Raw genomic sequence first — 21,996 nt, 5'->3', positions numbered from 1 at the left:
GGGCAAAAAAAGCGTAGAACTTTTATACTGAGTACTTTGGTACATTTCGGTAAATAAAATACATTTTTAAATGTCCTCTTGTTCTGAAACCGTTCTAAAAACGAGGCAACTAGAGCACTTACTTGACGTACCCGCTGGTTACTATATTTTTATTGAATATCGCTATTTGTTATTGGGAGGGCGACCCCGATTTTAGAGAGTAACGATGCCTGTAAACTATTATAGCCATCCATGTTTGCGTGTATTTGGGTACTCCACACTCGTGGTTTCTATTGGTTCATCATTGTTATTTCTTCATTTCTTTTTTACATTAACCTTGTATTTCCTTTCTTTTTTCCAGAGATACGTTCTCAAGGCCCAGGGTGCCCTTACCTTTATATCGTTCGGAAGGATGAGGACATATATTCCCCAATTCTGCGTAAACTCTTCAGTGAGTCACATGGGATCTTTGTCGCCCTTCAGAGGACTGAAGAAGAAACAGCTGGAAAGTCGCAAAAAAGCCAGTGAGTACCTGGCGGAATCCGAAATGTGCCTTTTCTTAACTCTGCACTGACCGCAGCAATGCGTCACAAACATCCACAGCTCAGTCATGCTGTCACCCCTTAGTATTACAGAGATAGGGGTCCCAGACTATAGAATTTATGTGCACAGAAGAATTCACAGACTTTAGATACATATTACTCGTACCCTGGTTTTAAGAGGAATGCTGTTTATTCACATCCTCTTAGTCATACATTTCATGTGCAATGCATAATCAACATTTACATTTGTGCCCATAAGGAAGGAAGAAAGGGGGTTTTTAGGAGAGAAGGTTTTGTGAGGTTAAAGGTAGTGAGTGGACAGTCGTAGAAGTTGCATTTGATAGAACAACAGTCCGTTGGTTTAAATCACATGGGTGCTGCAGTCAGTCACCCCATACATTGGTTCAATTACGTTCAATCATATCCCATATATTTTGGAACACAGTATTAATACATCGTTGCAAGCTGGGTAGGTCGCATGTAAGACAGTCGACGTTTCGACCCCTGTTGTGTGTAGGTTGATTGCACCTTACAGTGGGGTTTTCATCAGGACGTGATGTGAGTAGGGGCACCAAAAGGGGTATGAAGTTAAGGATATTTCTCGAAAGGGCCGGCAGGCTCCTCTTGGGGGTGAGCGTGGGGTAGTACCTATACACTGCCCGTCAGTGGCAGTGTTCACAGGGTGAAGCTCGGTGATCCCCACGAAGTGAGCAATTCTTGTATCAATCGCAAGGAAAGGTAGATCATCCCAGCGGCTCAGTCGGGGGAACGCTCAGTCATGCTGTCACCCCTTAGTATTGCTTCACAAACATCCACAGCTCGGTCATGCCGTCATCCCTTAGTATTGCTTCACAAACATCCACAGCTCGGTCATGCCGTCACCCCTTAGTATTGCGTCACAAACATCCACAGCTCAGTCATGCCGTCACCCCTTAGTATTGCTTCACAAACACCCACATCTCGGTCATGCCGTCACCCCTTAGTGTTGCTTCACAAACATCCACAGCTCAGTCATGCCGTCACCCCTTAGTATTGCTTCACAAACATCCACAGCTCAGTCATGCTGTCACCCCTTAGTATTGCTTCACAAACATCCACAGCTCGGTCATGCCGTCACCCCTTAGTATTGCGTCACAAACATCCACAGCTCAGTCATGCCGCACCCCTTAGTATTGCTTCACAAACATCCACAGCTCGGGCATGCCATCACCCCTTAGTATTGCTTCACAAACATCCACAGCTCAGTCATGCAGGCACCCCTTAGTATTGCTTCACAAACATCCACAGCTCAGTCATGCAGTCACCCCTTAGTATTGCTTCGCAAACATCCACAGCTCAGGCATGCTGTCACCCCTTAGTGTTGCATCACAAACACCTGCAGCTCGGGCATGCCGTCACCCCTTAGTGTTGCTTCACAAACACCCACAGCTCAGTCATGCTGTAACCCCTTAGCTTTGCCTCACAAACATCCACAGCTCAGTCATGCTGTCACCCCTTAGTATTGCTTCACAACATTCACATCTCAGTCATGCAGTCACCATTCGTATTGCATCAGCAGTGAGTTTAGCACTGGATTAATAACTATAGCATAGATATGCAGGGACTCCAGGCTCGCCTTTCCAATAGTACCACAACTCTTAGCACAGGACTTCATATACATCCTTACACGGCTCTGCGTTGACTTTAGCACTGGATTATCACCCTAGTAGAGCGATACTGTGTCTCCTCCCCTACAACGCTATCTTTAGCACATTTTGGCTAATTATAGCTCCTGAGCTTTAGTGCCATGCACAACCTGTGTGCTCTGCAGTAACTCCAGTCCTGCATCGCCTTAGTTAAAATACTGTACAGTGATTCTAGCACAGCACATCCATGTTTACCACAGTCTGCTGTGGATTCCGCACTGTATAACCACCTTTAGCAGCTTCCAGCAGGTTCGCTAGAGTTAGTAAACGCTACTGTTTTGCAATCTGAGCCTAGTGGAGGAGATGCACAAGGTAGCTTATTAGTTAGGGCCTTTTACCATTTCATTGTACAAACTGCAGACAGTCTGCGACAACTAAATTAATGTTGTTTGCACACAAATTGCCCCTTCTTTATGCCATTAATCGTTTGTCCTTTTGACTCCATCACCGTATTTAGCAGATTCCGAAGTAATTGTAGCACCTAGTCACAATACTTCACCTAGCTCAACTGGGCCTCCAATTCTGAATAGTGAATTAATTCCTTAGAACAGATGTGCAGTGACTCATTTCATCACCATTGTAATCCCAGTAATGCAGTGGCCCCAACACTGCATGTCCCTAATTGCACACTTTTACATTGACTCCACTACTGAATTGTCTTGTTTTCCACAGTCTTTATCCTTTTATTAGCCCCACAGTGGTGCCTCTATGTTCTAATCATTGTCTACATTGTCCTGCAATGGCCCATCACTGTATTCATAAAACCTTGTAATAGCTTCCTCACTTAAGTACCATCTTTGGCACAACTCTTAACTGACTGCCCCATTCTACATGAAACGCTGCATCCCTACATCTGGCTTCGATGGGTAGCATCAACGTTTGCTTCAAACCTTGCCATTTAATGCAGTGCACAGTGGCCTCTCTACAAATGTTAATAGAACCCTATACTAGTCCTCGCCGCTGATACCTAGCATTTCTCTTCCAGGGGATCCTCATCAATAGTCATAAGCATTAGAATATTCCCGCCCATGTGCGGGACCCCGGAAACACTATATTATATGTGCCCCACATATATATATATATATATATATATATATATATATATATATATTATCACAGGATCTCCCCGGTCCCGGGGAGGGATGGAGTCGCTGAAAGACGGCACTGACACGCTTTTTTCAATGAAGGTGATTTATTTCATCAATCCGTGTGGGGGATTTTACAACAAAAAGAAACCAACGCGTTTCGACAGCGTCCGCTGTCTTGATCACGGTCAGTAAGGAAAGTGAAGCTCACAGTTTTGTAAAACAAACAAAGCATTTGGTTACACCCCTTTGGTAATTGGTACCACCCCCATCTATAGGTGTTATGGGATATGTAGTCCTGTTTCAGATTATGTTACTTTTACATGAGTATTTCGGGATACCTGTTATTTTACTTTTACATGGCTGTCGGATTTAGTATTATCACCCTTCGTTTTTATACAGGAGCTGCATTACAGTTGTGTGGGTGTTGTAAGAACCTTCGTGAACTGGAAAGTCCCGCCCCCCAGTGGGCTTGGGTTGTACCTCTGTTTTAGGGTAATTATTTCATGCCCTCCTATGTTCAGCTTTTTGGTCATGCTACCCCGACTATGATCTATGTTCTTAATAACATTTCATATCATCAATCATGGCTGCAAACCAAAGGCTTTGTAAAATGTTACAATTGTAAGATCTGCGAAATAGCCAAGCCAACTACAGAAATACCAATGCCCAACAATAAAACCTGGAAAATCAAAGAATGTATTACCTGCAACAGCAAAAACACAGTGTACATGATCGAATGTCCATGTAAGCTCAAATATATAGGCAGCACAATCTGCGAGCTAAAAAAACGTATATTGGAACACGTCAGAGCCACTGTACATAAGGACAGAAGCAACGCTGTTGCCAAACACATGGAGCTGAACCATGAAGGAGATTGGAAGAAACTGCGTTTCTGGGGAATCGAAACCCTAAGCCTCTCAATAAGGGGTGGACACAATGAGAAGGAACTCCGACGAAAAGAATCCAAACACATCCTGAGTTTCAGGACCATGACCCCTTTTGGGCTCAATCAGTCGGAAGAATTATACATACACCTATAATCAAATAGACTCTCAAGTAACTTCCCGCCAACCATGAACTATTTTAACCTATTAATTTTGGTTTTATCACTTCACTCCTTTTTTCACTTGAACTATGCTCACACATAAAACATCAAGCCTTGCCAATGGACTAATCAGCCCACCAGAGGGCAGCACCACACCAATGTAAACCTGAATATAAAGACTAAGGACGGCACCCGCATACCACCTTGTATAAATGAATTGGACTATATGAAATGTTATTAAGAACATAGATCATAGTCGGGGTAGCATGACCAAAAAGCTGAACATAGGAGGGCATGAAATAATTACCCTAAAACAGAGGTACAACCCAAGCCCACTGGGGGGCGGGACTTTCCAGTTCACGAAGGTTCTTACAACACCCACACAACTGTAATGCAGCTCCTGTATAAAAACGAAGGGTGATAATACTAAATCCGACAGCCATGTAAAAGTAAAATAACAGGTATCCCGAAATACTCATGTAAAAGTAACATAATCTGAAACAGGACTACATATCCCATAACACCTATAGATGGGGGTGGTACCAATTACCAAAGGGGTGTAACCAAATGCTTTGTTTGTTTTACAAAACTGTGAGCTTCACTTTCCTTACTGACCGTGATCAAGACAGCGGACGCTGTCGAAACGCGTTGGTTTCTTTTTGTTGTAAAATCCCCCACACGGATTGATGAAATTAATCACCTTCATTGAAAAAAGCGTGTCAGTGCCGTCTTTCAGCGACTCCATCCCTCCCCGGGACGGGGAGATCCTGTGATAATTTACAGCGGTTGGCTCAACCGCAGGAGAAACGCGACCGAGAACCAAGGAGCGCCTAGCGAAGGGAAAGCGAGCCAAGCAGTGGAATATATATATATATATATATATATATATATATATATATATATATATATATATATATATATATATATATATATATATATATACAATAGCAGCCAAATAACATCAGAGCTGAAATATGCTGTGAAGAATTTCCACCATACATGAACAATAAGCATTAGAAACTTGAGAAACAACACCAAAGATTGTTTAGAAACTGTTTTAATGCTCAGAAAGCAGTGGAAATTCTCATAACTCACTGGAAGCATAGGAAGCTCCCAGGCTGCATTGCAGACACACAGTCTACAAAGACTGAAAAGCTAACCTGTAGCTGAATAGCAATAAACTGACACGTGCCTTTAAGGCACCCCTGACCCCCTGTATCCCATCATGCCCCAGGGGTGACAGTTAGGTCAGTTGTTCTTTCCGGCTCCTTCAGGAAGGATCCTGGTCAGACAGCTCCACTAATTTCTGTTTTCTGACAGAAAATTACTCACTTTGAACAACTTTTCTCACTTACTTTGACATTTTTCATCTCGTCAAGTAAGGGACTGCCTTTTTAAGTCAGTTTACTGGGCATTTTCAGTGGGGATGCCTTCACTTTTTGATAAGTGTCCTTGTGGTAACAAGAAAGCAAAATCAGACAACCACGATGTTTGTATCCTGTGTTTACCTGAAGAACACCTGTCCTCACTGCGAGCACCTGTCAGGAAGAACTCTCAAAGACAGGGAGAGAATGCGCATCTATGGCCTGGCTCATCGGTCATCCAGAGGAAGGTCTCCGGGGAAGAAGGGTTCCAAGAAGACAAAAACATCTTCAAAGCACAAGTCTTCCATCCCTTCAGCCTCAGCGTCAGGCTTGGTGCTGAGGAAAGAACCACCGGTGGATCGTTTGGCATCAAAAAGGCCGTCGACGGTGGGCTCGCCGTCGAAAAGAAGAACAGGTACGTAGACGACGTCGAAGGATCCAATTCAGTTGCCGAAATCCCCTCCGCCGTCGAGATCCCCTCCGCCGTCGTCAACCGGGCAAAGATCGGCGTCGAGAGATGTGACTCCGCTGCCGTCAACCGGGCGACGGTCAGCGTCGAGATCTAAGGCCCCTCCTTCGTCGTCAACCAGGCGACGATCGGCGTCGAGGGAGGTCACTCCTCCACCGTCGTCATCCAGGTGACGACCGGCGTCAAGAAGTGTGACCCCTCCGCCGTCGTCCAAGAAGCGGCGTTCGGCGTCGAGGACCAAGACCCCTCCGCCGTCGACAGGAACTCGTCGATAGGCGTCGAGGACGCAGTTTCAGTCAGTGTCTCGTCGACGCTTGGCGTCGAGTGTGTCCAATACCCCTCCGCCATCATCGCACAGGCACTAGTCGTCGAGACAGAAGACTCCGTCGACGGCTGGTCATCGCCGTTCGACATCGAGGCAGAGAGCTCCGTCGACGGCCGGTCATCGCCGTTCGACATCGAGGCAGAGAGCTCCGTCGACGACTGGACATCGTCGTTCGACTTCGAGAGAGAAGCCTCCGTCGACGACTGGACATCGTCGTTCGACGTCGAGAGAGAGGGCTCAGTCGACGGCCGGGCATCGCCGTTCGACGTTGAGGCAGAGAACTCAGTCGACGGCTGGTCATCGCCGCTCGACGTCGAGAGACCATAGATCCTCACATAGACATTCGAAGTCGAGATTGTTTGACCCGCCGACTCCCCGAAGGCGTTCGGCGGCGAGGGAAGAACGCTCGACATCGAGGCATTCAGATGTGATCATGGTAACGGAGTCAGCTTCCCGTCATTCCACTTCACGGTCCTCTGGCTTCTCAAATGCATCTTCAAAGTCCAGAAGTCCTGTGCGCAGATCTCCTGAGCGTCGGCCAGATCCTTCGGCTGAGCAAGTCACTGTCACCTAGATGGTACAAGCCTTTGGACTATTGGCGAAATTCTGGGGCTACCAAACGTATGCAAGAATATGCCAGCCCACAACACAGGTCTCCTCTACAGAACCTGGTAGAGGAGATGAACAAGCGTAGTCCTCCCAGGCGCAAATCACCTGTGAGAACACCGACCAGATCTCCCAGAAGATCCTGATCTCCCAGAAGAAGACCTCGGTCAGAAGATCGGGTCAGATCTCGCTCTCCTAGACGGGAGGAGCGTTCAAAAGGATCGCGGGAGCGGAGGCACAGTGCTCACCGTAGACGTCGACGAACTCCGTCTACTTCATCTACCTCTTCTACCAGGTCTTCCAAGAGGGTCTACTCCCCTACGTTGACGGACAGTCCTACGTCCAGATCCTCCCCAGTGGGTGACATTGGCATGTATCTGGATGTCCTACAAAGAGGAGCACTGAAACTGAACATTGAAATGTCTGTCCCTCGGGTAACAACGACAGTCATTTTTGAGACTTTACACAAAAAAGCCACCTCCCGCCCACTGCTGCCTTTAGTCCCGGGGATTATGGATCCTGTCAAAAAGGTTTTCCTAACTCCAGCGGCTATCGGAGCGGTGCCAGCCCGCATTCAGAAGAAATACAAACCAGCCTCTTCTGACCCGGTTTTTGTAAAATCTGACCCTCCAGCAGACTCTGTAATTGTGGCAGCGGCGAGGAAGACGCACGCAGTTGCCGGTTTCTCTTCAGTCCCACCAGACTAGGACAGCAAATCTCAAGACTCCTGGGGTCGCATGGTTTGCAACTCAGCTGCATCCACTCTTAAGGTTTCTAGTGCGGCTGCGCTTCTGGGTCGATACGACAGAGCCTTATGGGACTCCATGGAAAGGTTCAAATCCAAACTGCCAAAGGAAGACCAGCAGGATTTTGAAGAGACTGTGACAGAAGGATGTCTGGTGGCGAATCGGATGATAAGCACGGCTGCGGATGGTGTAGAAATTGCGGCGCATTCCTATTCACATGGGGTTTGTGCCAGGAGGTCGGCCTGGTTGCGCCTTACAGGTCTGAAGCCGGATGCTCAGCATCGCATCCTTAATCTCCCCTTTTCGGGTTCCGCTCTCTTCGGGGAACATGCTGATGAAGAAATGACCCGAATGAAGACTGAACTAGATACAGTGAAAGCGGTGGGTTTGGAAAAGAAAAAAGAATTCAAACGCCGCTTCAAGACCAACAGGGGGAGAGGGGCTCAACAGAGGGTTCAAACCCCTCAGTTGTCCCAAAGTAAGAACGAGGGTAAATCCCAGTTTTGAGGCAAAGCCAACAGAGGTAGAGGAGGTCACCAACAATCCTCTAACACCACAAGAGGAGGAAATGCCTGAGCAGTGGCTTCCTCTGGCGCCGTTACCCACTCCAGTGGGAGGAAGTGCTTCACAACACCTGGCAGAGTGGGTCAGCATCACAAAGGATCAGTGGGTGCTGAATATACTGCACAATGGATACAAGCTACGTTTCCGTGCGCCTCCGAAGAGCATTCCTCCAAACAGCTCTTGTCCTCACCAGCTAAGCTTGCTCCGAAGAGAGGTGTAAATCCTACTGCAAAAAAGAGCGATAGAGGAAATTCCTCCCGCTCTAAGAGGAAAGGGAGTTTACTCCAGATACTTTCTTGTCCCCAAAAAAGATCAGGAGGACCAGTTCAGACCAATACTCGATCTGCGACTATTAAACAAAGTCATCGTCAGAGAAAAGTTCCGCATGTTAGCGCTTCACCAAATATGCCCACATTTTCAAGCCGGAGATTGGATGTGTTCGGTGGATCTGCAAGATGCGTACTTTCACATCCCTATTGCTCAACAACATCGCAAGTACTTGAGGTTTGTCGTAGGGAACAAACACTACCAGTACAAGGTGCTACCCTTCGGTCTCAAGTCCGCACCACGAGTCTTCACCAAATGCATGGCAGTGGTGGCGGCTTTTCTTCACAAAAAGGGACTCTTCATCTACCCATACCTAGACGACTGGCTCCTAAAAGGCCCATCTCCGTTACGGGTAACGCACGATCTACAACTGTGCCTGTACCAGTTGCACAGGCTCGGCCTCCATGTGAACCTTGGAGAAGCCAGTCCAGCTGCCTACACAGTCCATCCACTACCTAGGCTCCGTTCTGGACACAAGCTTGGGAAAAGCGTATCCTTCGGAGGAGAGACTTTTTTCCATGAGTCAGAAATGTGGGATTCTGCTAGAGTCTCGGCTTCCAAGAGCCCGACAAGTAGCATCCCTGCTGGGTTCCATGGCGTCCTGCATTTTTCTCATCCCAAACGCCAGGCTGAGAATGAGTCCTCTACAGCAGGCTCTAGAGGACCAGTGGGACCAAGCGACAGGACGTTTGGAAGATCGTATCACTCTTTCCCAAGCGACGAAGGATGCCATCAAATGGTGGACTCTGAGAAAGAATGTACTGGTGGGGTACCGTTTCATCAACCTCTTCCATCCCAGTCTATAGTGACGGATGCCTCTCTGCAAGGCTGGGGAGCGCACATGGGTCCGCTTCAAATTCAAGGCCAGTGGTCTGCGCAGGAGCAGACGTACCGCATCAACATGCTGGAACTCAGAGCGGTATTCCTGGCCCTCAAAGCTTTCTTTCCAGCGATAGTCCAACTCAGTCCTAGTTCAGACGGACAATACGACCACCATGTTCTATCTGAACAAACAAGGAGGCACAAGATCTCGCCCACTCTCTCGAGTGGCGCAGACAATCTGGCATTGGCTTCTCTCTCGAGGCCTCACAGTAGTGGCAGGGCACCTTCCAGGCGAGTTGAACGTAAAAGCAGACACACTCAGCAGGCACTTCGAAGATCAGCCAGACTGGGTGCTAAACGATGAAGTAGTAGAAGAGCTTTTTTGTTGCTGGGGTCGTCCAACCATAGACTTGTTTGCAGACGACGAAAACGCCAAATGCCACGCCTTCGCGTCCAGGTTCCACCGACCAGGAACGCAGGGGAATGCTCTACTGATGGATTGGTCAGGGACATTCGCTTATGCGTTTCCTCCCCTGGCTCTGATTCCGAGAGTAGTTTCCAAGCTCCTCAGGTCGAACATGGAAATGATCCTGATAGCTCCGTATTGGCCGCGGCAGTGGTGGTACCCGGACCTTCTACATCTGTTGAGTCCACCCAAACGACTCCCTTGCAGGCCGGACCTGTTGAGCAAGATGAACGGGAGGATAATGCATCCCAACCTCCCATCACTGAACCTAACAGCATGGCTCCTGAGGTCCTGCAATATGGACATTTGAACTTGCCTCCCGAATGCATGAACATTTTAAAGGAGGCTAAGAGGCCTTCCACGAGAGCGTCCTATGCGTTCAAGTGGAAAAGATTTTACTTATGGTGTAGGGATCATCACTTAGATCCGACTAAAGGGGAGGAGGACGTCATCTTGCCATACCTCCTTTCCCTGGCAACTGCTGGTTTAAAGTACACTTCTATTAGGGTGCATTTGTCAGCCATAGTAGCATACAGAAAATCTCCTGATCAGATTTCTTTCTTTCAGGTTCCAGTGGTTAAGGACTTCCTCCAGGGGTTGGAAAAAGTGTATCCCCCTGTGGGAAACCCTTCTCCTCCATGGGAATTGAATCTGGTTCTATCCAGATTAATGTCACCTCCTTTCGAGCCCATCCACAAGGCCTCCTTGCAACATCTCTCTTGGAAGGCGGCCTTTTTGATGGCGATTACCTCTGCGCGCAGAGTAAGCGAAATACAAGCGCTCTGTGCGAAAGAACCATATACTGTTTTCCATCACAATAGAGTAGTCCTAAGGGCAGTGCTTAATTTGTAAAATATGAAGTGCAGGTGCTCAAATCTTTGTCGGAGTCCACGCCTACTTTTTTCTGGCTCCACCCACTGGCTCCACTCACTTCCTCTATTAGCTCCACCCACATCCTCAAATGGCACTGCAAAAAGTCAGATGAATTTCAGTAAGGGCGTCTTCCTCATAGTAAGGTTTTGATAGGAGGTTCCCCTGCCCTGTGAACATTTTGAAAAAGATTATATAAAAAGTGCATTTAAAGCACAATTATGGAATAAATTAGCTAAAATCACTAATGCATTGAAAAGGGAGAATTCCAGTGCTCTAAGTGCAATGTCTGATACTTGTATGTTTCTCTTGTCTTCATTTTGCTAGCCAGAAGGTGTCATTCATAGTTGTTCAAATTGCCACTCATAATTACACTGTCTTCTTTAATACATATTAAGGAACGATTACAATACTTTACAAGCACAAATGGCACGATTAAAGAGCATTACCTATGTCTACTCTATGGGCTCATTTATTGTGTGGGCCAGCCGGGGGTGAGCGCAACTACTTACTGGTAGAAATAAAGGCAATCAACCAGTTTATTTAACATCTTTTCATGGCACATTTGATTTACTGGCCACTCTAAGGTAAGAAGAACTATTAGGGAAGGAATAGAGCCGGAGGAGGATACTTCAAGCCTAGTGCAGGGCCTTTAACTTCTTAACTCCACAGAATCCCGGCTGCAACACTACCAGTCATGGTTAATTGGCCATTGTGAATAATTTTGCAAAAATGACGTATTGAGCAAAGGTAAATTATGTCCGTGTGCAGCTGCAATTTTACGGTATATACATGCATCTACTTTTTGGCGCTAAATATTTTTGCAAGCAAAAGTTGGTCGGCACCACAATAAGTGTATCTGCAGTTCTGCACTGACGCAAAATAGAGGTGTAAATCTGACCCTAAAGAATATTCCAGAGCTTTGATAATTATAGTGTGTATGTCAAGCAGGGGATTGAAATGGAGATCACACCCAGTGGCAGAGAACATGAGGATCTCAAGCAGGACAGGCAAATCACAAAGCATGCGTAGGGGCAATAAAACAGAGGTACACACATTGGAAGTAAAACACACGATAAGCAGGACAACGAACACTAGCAGAAGGAGCAAATCAGAGAGCACAGGCATGGATCATGAAACAGAATACAAGTTTTTGATGTGAAACTGAGGTTCGCAAGTTGGAGAACTGAAAGAGAGTGCCGAGGCAGAGTGGGTGAAAGAGAGAGAACAGACAAGTGTGGGGAAACAGAGAACAGAGGTAGGGATAATGAAACGGGCAATATGAGGACAGTGAGGATGAGACAGAGCACAGGCAGGCAGGAGCAGAAGAAAGAGCATATTCAGTGGAAGTGAAAAAGAGCACAGGTATGGGCAGAGGAACAGTACACAGACATAAGTGAAATAGCACAATCAGGAGAAGTGAAGTAGAAAGCACATTTAGGGGCAGCAAAAAGAAGAGCACCTTTACAGGCAGTGAAGTAAAGTACACACACATTGCGGTGAATAAGATTACTCTGTCATGGACAGTGAAGTAAAGAGGCTAAACGGGCCAGTGAAACAGGACACATGTGGGAGAATTGTGACGGATTAACAGGCAAGATCATTGAAACACTAAACGATCTAGGGCAGTGAAACAGAATAGTAAAATGTATCGAGAGAGAAAACATAGACACAGGATGTGAACCAGAGAGCAAAGGGTGTGACTAGAAAGCACTGGCACGAGTGAGAAACACATGGCACAGGCAAAAGGCAGTGCGTCATAAAGCTCATGTAAAAGGGGGCAGTGGAACCCTGAACACAGGTCGAGGAAGTGAAAGACTGCACGGATATGGGCAGTGGGACATAGAACACAGGATGAGGAAGTGAAATAGACTGCACTGGAAGGGGCAGTGGGACATAGAACACAGGATGAGGAAGTGAAATAGATTGCACGGTAGTGGAGGTAGAACACAGGAACAGGACGTGAAATAAATAGCACAGGGAGAAGCATTGGAACGCAGAGCACTGCCTGGGTAGGAGTGCATAAAGAGCACGAGCAATGAACTTGAAACATACGACACTGGCAGGGACAGTGAGACACATGGCACATGGAGGGGTGGATAAAAATTGGGCACAGGAAGCGGATGTGAAATAGACTGCACGGGCAGGGGTAGTGGCACGCAGGGCAAGGAAGTGACCGAGTGCACGGGTAGGTAAGTGTAACAGATTGCACAAGCAGGGATAGTGAAACACTTGACACTGTCAGAGCAGTGCAGCAGAGAGGACAGGCAGTGTGGCGGTGAAGAGCACAGATAGGGGATGGGAGACAGCACAGGCAGGGAAGTACGCCGGAGAGCCCATGAAGGGAAGGGAAATAGATTGCACGGGTAGGGGCAGTGAAACACTTGGCACAGAGAAGGTCAGGGGAGAACAGGGCGTGGCAGTGCCACCCCTATCCCACGCATCACACCCATCAGATGACAACATTACAGCGGGGCAGCCGCAGGCCACCTGCAGCACTTGCTTTCATGCAGACGAATGTGCCAGCCAAGCTCTGCCTGTGTGAAGGGCACTCACAAAAGAGATATAGTTTCGATCTGCCGCGTTTATCTAATATTTAAAACAATATCACACAAGGGCTTTTCATGGCCGACTTATACACACGCATATTACCCACATATGAGCGTTGATAGTGTCAAATCAGGGGTCTTCTCTTGTCACGTATAGACACTTTGCATCATTTAATGAACAATAAGGCCTCTTTCACAAGTATCCTTTATTAATTAATGGGCCATTAGCAGGAGGCGTAAAAGGAAAATATGAATATATTGGTAAATAGCTATCAAGCATGTGTGATATCGAAAGAAGAGTGTGTATACTCCAACCCGCATTTGTGTACCCTATATAGGTAAGTATACGTGTTTATGTGACCATCCATAGGAGCACCCACAGTCTTTTCTTCCCGCACTGTAGACCCCTCTCCTTGCGCGACTCCTCCAGTCCCAATCGCAAGTGCCATCTAGGTCAGGGAGGGCAGGCATCATCGAATCTTGTGGAGCCGCCACAGGAGATACCAGTGCCCGACACCCCCCATGCTCAAACAAAAGGAAGCACCGTTGGTTTTGAATGGGCATGGAATGGCGTCCTTAGTTAGTAAAGTAGAATATTACTTGTGGTGGGCCAGGTGTCCGGGGCGCTGCTTTATTTATTTCACCGACTGACTGGATTACATAGCTAGGTAGGCCTGCCTGGTGCTGCTGCTGCCTGCCTGGCCTGCCCCTCGCCCTGGGGCCGACCATGGCTCGTGGGGTGCGGCCGGGTGTTCCGACCGGGCCTGGCAATCAGAAAAAAATCTGTGCACACTGCGCTGCCTGCCCTACACAACAACATCCTGCTTTTCATGGCATGATTTAGTGAAAGCGGAGCCACTTTTAGTTTTACCACTGAGGGAGGATATCACACTAAGCTCAAACATGGCAGGGGCCGGTCAGGGCCTCACCACCTTTAACTTTAAACCCGCCAAACGGGCCGACCGCCGGCCCTATATCGTGATAATACTACATCAAAGCTTCTTTAACAACTTAACCTCGGCCGGCCCTCTGATATACATAAATATATATAATAGCATTAGGTGAATCATTCCCGTACTACCATGGGGCAGCCGCAGGCCAGGCACACAGAGGTGCGTCATCAAATCTTGCCCGAGTCTGACACGCCACCACGCTGAAATAAAATAAATGAAGGCATGGCATGATGACTGATGCTTATAGCGCGCGCTGCGTACTACTTACGATTACGCTCCGGGGCACTGCCTTTTTTAACTACTGGGCCAGCAGCCTGGTGCTATTGCTGCAGCCTGCCCTCAACATGGTAGTGCTGATGACTCGTGGGGGTGCAGGGGTGCTGCCGGGCGCGGCAATTGGAAAAAAGTCCGAGCGCAGCGCGCGCAACCAAATCCAGTCTAGGCCCAGCCCAAATTGTCCAATCAGTGTCTGACTCCCGCCCACCACCCTGCAACACTGAACTAACGGCCGCCATCACCATGACGCACCACCATCACACATGATTAATGCACTGACTGTCTGAAATTATGCAGTAATATTTGCTCAATCAGTCTCCGAGTCACAAGAAGCACTCACTGGGACCCGCGAGAGATCGAGAAGTTACAACAGCACTCTGCGTCGAGTCCGTTAGCTTTAACAGCATGCAAATTGTGACGTCCTGTCATGCCGACTTGTCATCTCGCGTAGACCCGGCCCTGAAAAGTAAGTGCCGGTGCTAAGCACCGGCAAGCACCGGCACAAATTAAGCACTGCCTAAGGGCTCATCCATCTTTCTTGCCTAAAGTCATTTCTGATTTTCATATAAATCAGTTCATTTCCCTCCCTTCGTTTTTTCCAAATCCTACGATCCCAGCCGAGCGGTCACTTCACTCCTTAGATCTTAAGAGAGTGCTCAAGTCCTATTTGGAAATGACTAAAGGGATTAGGAAAACAGATCAACTGTTTGTGAACTATGGTTCCATGCGGACAGGTTTTCCAGCGGCCAAGAGGTCTATCTCCAGATGGATTGTCTCTTGCATTAAATTGGCCTATCAGCTTGCAGGCACGCCTTTGTTGGGGTTACCCAAAGCGCATTCCACGAGAGGGAAAGCCGCTACAGTAGCTTTCTTGTATGACATTCCAATGTCAGAAATATGCAAGGCTGCAACCTGGAAATCGGTTCATACCTTTACGAGGCATTACTGTCTCGAATCTGATTCCAGGGCAGATACTCAAGTAGGGCAGGCCTCCTTGAGGAATCTGTTTGGGTAGTCTACAGCCTACTCAGACTTGTTGATGAGATTACTGTCTTATCATTCCTTTGCTCGCAGGGAAGAGGAGAGGCTCGCTATTCTATTCTAATGCTTATGACTATTGATGAGGATCCCCTGGAAGAGCAGGATTAGTTACTTACCTGTAATCCTAGTTCTCTTCCAGGAGTATCCTCATCAAAGTCATAAGCAACCCTCCTGCTTCCCCGGGCAAAGGATACTCTTTAATATGGAGATATTGTTAACCTATTTGTTACTGGGTTTGTTTTCAGTCTCCGAAAAGAACAACTGACTTAACTGTCACCCCTGGGGCATGATGGGATACAGGGGGTCAGGGGTGCCTTAAAGGCACGGTGTCAGTTTATTGCTATTCAGCTACAGGTTAGCTTTTCAGTCTTTTTAGACTGTGTGTTTGCAATGCAGCCTGGGAGCTTCCTATGCTTCCAGTGAGTTATGAGAATTTCTACTGCTTTCTGAGCATTAAAACAGTTTCTAAACAATCTTTGGTGTTGTTTCTCATGTTTCTAATGCTTATTGTTAATGTATGGTGGAAATTCTTCACAGCATATTTCAGCTCTGATGTTATTTGGATGCTATTGCATGTTTTTATATATATATGTTTATTTATATATGTTTATTTATATATATATATATATATATATATATGTATATATATATGTATATATATATATGTGGGGCACATATAATATAGCGTTTCCGGGGTCCCGCACATGGGCGGGAATATTCTAATGCTTATGACTTTGAGGATACCCCTGGAAGAGAAATAGAATTACAGGTAAGTAACTAATCCATCCCATTTCTTATGCTGACTATGCAACGCTGACAGTGGAAACGCTTTTGTGGAGCCCTTCTGGTCACTTCCACTAAAGGGAAGAGTTCTAGAACCCTGCCTGGCAGTGTCTCATTAGGGGAGACTTGCAGGAAGCTTGTCAGATTAAGTATTTTATTGCAGTATGCACAATGAATAATTTGCAACTACTTAGTTATTCTCTGCATTTGTTGAACCTAAGACCTTGCCAGCTTCCTCACACTTGGTAGGCGGTTTCTGTACTAGAAACTGAGCAGCCTCGAGGATTAATTGATAGTGCTTTGATGTGATGCTTGGTATTCCCAAGTCCTGTTTCTAGTGTCTGCTTTAGAAATTTGCTGGCCTAAAGTCTTGGCTAAAATTATCTGCTTGTGCCGCTTTTCTCTGGCTTCCAGTATTGGCACTGGAAACTTGCACCCTTTGAAACTTTATTGGCAGTGACTGCACTTGATGCTGTGTACCCATGTGCATTGGCTTCATAGTCTTTATCTCTGAGACTAGGCTGACAAAGTCTACAGTGCAAACTTGGCACCCCTCAGATTTGGCTAGCAAATTTCTACCACCGACGCTGGCCTTGCAGTGTCTACAAAGTTTGTTGTCTATTCCAAGGTTTGTCTTGGATTAGATTATGAACAGCGGAAGCTTTGTACAATTGAAGATTGGCAAGCTGTCCTATGCTTAAGCAGTGTGTCGCCACACCTCCTTACCACTAAGACTCCCCTAGCTGTGTAAGTACTGGCATCTGGTTGTCATTTGCTTGGATAGCTATTTCTTACAGGAACTGTGTCCCTGAGACTTGCCTGGGCATGTTTGTACTTAAAGATTGCTGCCCTTCAGTCATATCTGGCTTCTGCTTAATTCAACTTATTTTTTGCTGCTGTAGATCGCATGCTCTCCTTTGGACACTCCTAACACCTAGTGTTGGGTTTGGACGTTTGCAAGTCATTTTTCTTCAAAGAAGTCCTCTGCCTTGAGATCTCCTGACTCGTTTTTGTTCCCACAATGCATAGGGGCAAAAACTCCACCTGTGATGGTTTTTTAATGTAGTTAGATTGGGACTTTTCATTTCGAGTTCTGGGACCATGAAGTCCTTCTCTGTTCCAAAGATTGAAGATCCTGATCCATCAGTGGAGGACATAATCAATGGTTTCACCACTTTAGATTCTAACTGACGGAGTGGTTCCAAGACTAAAGTCGTATGAGAATAACTCTATTTATTGTGTTGTTTCATGGTCCTTTGTGTCAACCGAATAAAGATGTTATGATGATGATGATGACGACTGAGAGAGGAAGAGGATCAGAGAGGATTGAGAATACACCTTTCCAAATCTGCTTCAAGTTCCCATAGTTGGACTGACATCAGATCTGTGACTTTTGCCTCTCTCGAGACCACAAGGAGTCCAACTGCGCAACCTGCAGGGCATTAAAAAATAAGGCTACCGGAGAACATGTTGCGGGGCACACTTAAAAGTGCTGCATCGACACCCCACCAACATACTAGCCTCTGCGATGGTGAGGGCCCATCTGAAATCCTAGCTGTTCTCTCTGATAGAAAAGCAGAGCCCAGAGATCCTCCCTTGCAAGGGCCCTGATGTTGGGTAACAGCCTGCAGATATGTAGAAAACACTGGCCCATGCGAAAGACCACACCTAGAGCCGCCTTTCCACTATTTGCCCCCGAAGATTGACCTTGAGAAACCGTCCCGAGGAAGTTAAGCATTGAGCACCGAGACTGCCCACAAGAGACATTGACCTTTGTGTTTGACCTCCAGCGCCAAGAGTCTCCCTCTGCTCTGAAGAAGTTTCAAGCCAAGATCTCTGTGCCTCTGCACAAGCTGAGAACCCTGAAGCCCAGACAAGCTACCCTCCAAAAACGAAATAGGCTCCATGACTGACTCAGAGGAAGACTTCCAGGCTGATTTTGATGCTTGCGAACCTTCACCAGTCATCAAGCTCCCAGATGTCAAGGCGTGCAAGATCTGTATTCACCCGTTATAGTTGAAAATTCCTGCTCACTCACCTCAACATGAGCCATTGACAGCCCCCTGGAAAAAGAGGCATCAGCCTTTTACAAAGGGAATTTCAAAGGAGTTGGAGTTTAATTCCTTCCCAAAGAAGAGTAGAGAGCAGGCCACCAGAACTGTGCCACCCCCTCCACACACACTCCTCAACCCTCACCATCACACCATAATATACCACTACCTTAGTCACCCCACAGACCACCACCACTGTAAGTCTCTCTTCACTCTTTTCATACAGATTCTGATAATGAGTTATTATGACCCTAAGGATCCCTACTTTGATCCTGCACCACCATGGGATGAAGATTATCCATGGGAGGACTACATTGTAGACTCTCAGGATGATGGTAGCCTGAGCCATTTCCCCTGAAGGACTTCCCTCTGGATGATGCCACTCCATAATACAAAAGGCAGCTGACCATGACAATGTTAAACTTCATGTGGTGGAAGGGGAGGATGACTTCATTGTGGAAACACTTTTGAAGAGGTGCAATATTTACCAATACTTAAAGCATGACAAAAAAACACATGAAAACGTTATGGAACCCGTCACGATTTGAGTTGTGACCTTGAGGGATGAAAACAATTATAAAAATAGAAACCATGCCCAGATGACCCTCTGTGCATCACAGTACATGTCCCACCAGACACCCTGATGTCCACAGAGCCAGGAAGAGAATATGTGCCCAAGCTACTGGGATGCCCTCCGTCTGGGAGGGCAAGAAAATAGATACCTCTGGGAAGAGCAATTGCTTCAGGGGCAGCTACACAAGCGCGCATTGGCAACAATGTAGGCCTCCTCTTCGCCTACATCTGTTATCATGGGGAAGCAACACCTGCCAGTGGCGTTCAACAAGAGACCGAAAGAGCTCATACAGGAGGGCAAAATAATATCCAGTGCCAGTATTCAGTGTGTCCTACATTCAGGTGACACCACCTGTAATGAGGATAATACAAGCTATCTTCTTCGATGTTATGCTTTGCTGAGAGTATGTGGGTTTTGCCCTGGTGTCTAACAGCACCTCGTTAGAGAAGCATTTGGTCAGACAATATGCTTGAGAAAATTAAAAAGACTTGTAAGCGACAGACAAGGCGGTGCCAAGACTGCTACCACAACGGGATTCCAGTAGCAGTAATCTTTCAAGGAAAGACAACTCTCCGAGGCATGCAGTTGATGTTGGTTACCTAGGCAATGGCTGATGGAAGGGTCGAGGGGGTTGACCAGTCGTCCTCCCATTAACTCCCCTATACCGCCACGCCTTTTGGGGGTAGAATAAGGATTTTCTTACCAAAGTAGGAGCAATAACTGCAGACAAGTGGGTCCTATCAATTGTCGGCAGGGATACTGTTCAGAGTTCCACACTACCAAACATACCACCTAACAGCACGCAATCCAGAATACCAGCAACCATTGCGGGAGGAAGTGCAAGAACTTTCAAGCAAAGGTTTTTACCACACTAGTGAAGTCAAGGAGTTTACTCCCTTTACTTTCTCATTCTCAAAAAAGACAGTATCCTGAGGCTTCTCCTTGACTCCGGCCACTGAATGGATACATTCTGTTGTAGCACTTCAAAAGGACAGCCTTGCACGATTCCATCCGTCTGCTCAGCGACAGAGACCACACAGTGACCCTTTACCTCCTGGATGTCTTTCACACTCCATGGATCCTGAATGTTTTCCGCTACCTACGCTTTTTGTTAAGTGAAAAACACTGCCAATTAGTACGTTTTAGTCATTGGGGTCTCCACATCCCTGATGTTGTTGACCAAATGCATAGTGGTGGTGACATCACATTTGTGTTGCAATGTTGTTCATGTCTTCGCATACCAGTGTGATTGGCTAATAAAGTAGCAGCCGACAGCGGTGCCTAATACACACTCTGGGAGCAGGGTCTCTATTACAGAGATTAGGGCTCAGAGTCAATACAAAAAAGATTCATCTAGAGCCTCAGCACATCCATCCTTTTTTGGGAGCTGTTTTTAACTCCTTCACAGGCAAAGCCTACACAAACCGTGAGAGGATGATGGCATTCGAAAGGCTGCAACTTTTTTTTCAGACAGACACCACATGCTGTAACTGTGAACAGTAATAAAAATGTTTGGTATGTTGGCTACATATCTAGCTATAGTATCTCACACAAGATTGCACATGCGACCACTGCAGACGTGCTTATTTTAATTATTTTATTTGTTTTATATTATGCCGATTTAGGCAAAAGAAGCTTTACAATCATTAAACATGAAACATGAATTCACAAGGCTATATGTCTTAAAAGTGATACAAAACATGATCTACTAAAACATTTGGACAACGGGTCAACAGTGTATGGCTAATAGTCCTATGAAAGTCAGAACAAGTAAAGATAATACAGCACTGCCTAAAAATTATATAAAATTCGGACTACTAAAATATCTGCTCATCCGGTCAAAAGTACATAATGTATCCTCGATTTATTTTTAACAAGGAGCAGCGATAACCAAATTCCGTAGTGATACCAACATGATTTTTGGTAAAATGTATTATGCAATTTACATGTGAAGTGTTTTTAAACAAAAGCAGCAAAATCAAAATTCAATAGTAGTAGAGAAAAAGGTTTCTATTAAAGTGTGGAGTGTGATTTATATTTGACTTGATATTACATTAACTTCTCTATACATGTCTCTGCGAGTCTTCTTTGAACTGAGGGAAAAGGCAGACTAATGAATTGATATTTCAACCAATAGATAGAATTGGAAGTAAAAATATTCAATGATAGTATTAAAAGACTTTTGTTTAAAATGCCTTCTGCTAATTTCTCATGTCCAGTTTGTGTGTCAATTTCCCAAGTCTAACATAACAGGGGTACATTTTGTTATGGGGGACCACAGATGTTATTATTATTTCAGTGATATTTTTAGCTTGCAAGTTAAGAATGCTTTATTTCAGTTGGGCCAATGAGTTCGTCACAATATCAAAGAATGAACCTAGCCTGTAGCAGCGTCTTATGTTGTTGCATCTCTGTACTGAGATCCTCCGTTCCTTTACTCAACAGATCAGCAGTTCTCTATAAACGGGAAGCAGCATTTCTCTCCTGTCTTTATCTAAACATTGTGGAAAATACAAGTAAAGGAGAACGTAACAGTGTGAATTGGCAAAAGCAACACACAATGGGGACCCTGTTCTTTATCCCATTATTGTCCGACTTCTTCCACTGTATAAAAGTCGGAACGTGGCCCAGTCCTAACTTCAGCTTCCACTTTTTTATTTATAATACACCATTTTATATTGTTCTGATAGGGTTGTAAATCAAATGTATAATCTGTAAGTATAAAATGAGTTAAGGTCTTGCACTACAGTTCACAAGCTCCTTTTTCATGGATTCTGTTTTAACCCATTGTTTTATCAGTTGCTTTCTTTGGTGTACTGTTCCTTTTCCTACGTTTTCTGCTGTATGTATATATAAGGCCCCCATTGTTTT

At 46.0% G+C, this 21,996-nt stretch overlaps 1 protein-coding gene across 1 annotated transcript in view; it reads left to right on the top strand.

Annotated features, from left to right (window-relative positions):
* NUP85 (nucleoporin 85) overlaps positions 1-21,996 on the top strand; it is a 354,818-nt gene that overhangs the window by 157,571 nt on the left and 175,251 nt on the right. Inside the window, exon 3 of the mRNA XM_086930776.1 lies at positions 341-503. Within this exon, the coding sequence (XP_086786902.1) occupies positions 341-503 (163 nt within the window). The remainder of the gene's footprint in view (positions 1-340; positions 504-21,996) is intronic.

Source organism: Lissotriton vulgaris, chromosome 7 (assembly GCF_964263255.1).
Source record: "Lissotriton vulgaris chromosome 7, aLisVul1.2, whole genome shotgun sequence".
NCBI lineage: Eukaryota > Metazoa > Chordata > Amphibia > Caudata > Salamandridae > Lissotriton > Lissotriton vulgaris.
Note: the sequence above shows the minus strand (reverse complement) of the source record. Positions and strands in the feature narration are given on the sequence as shown.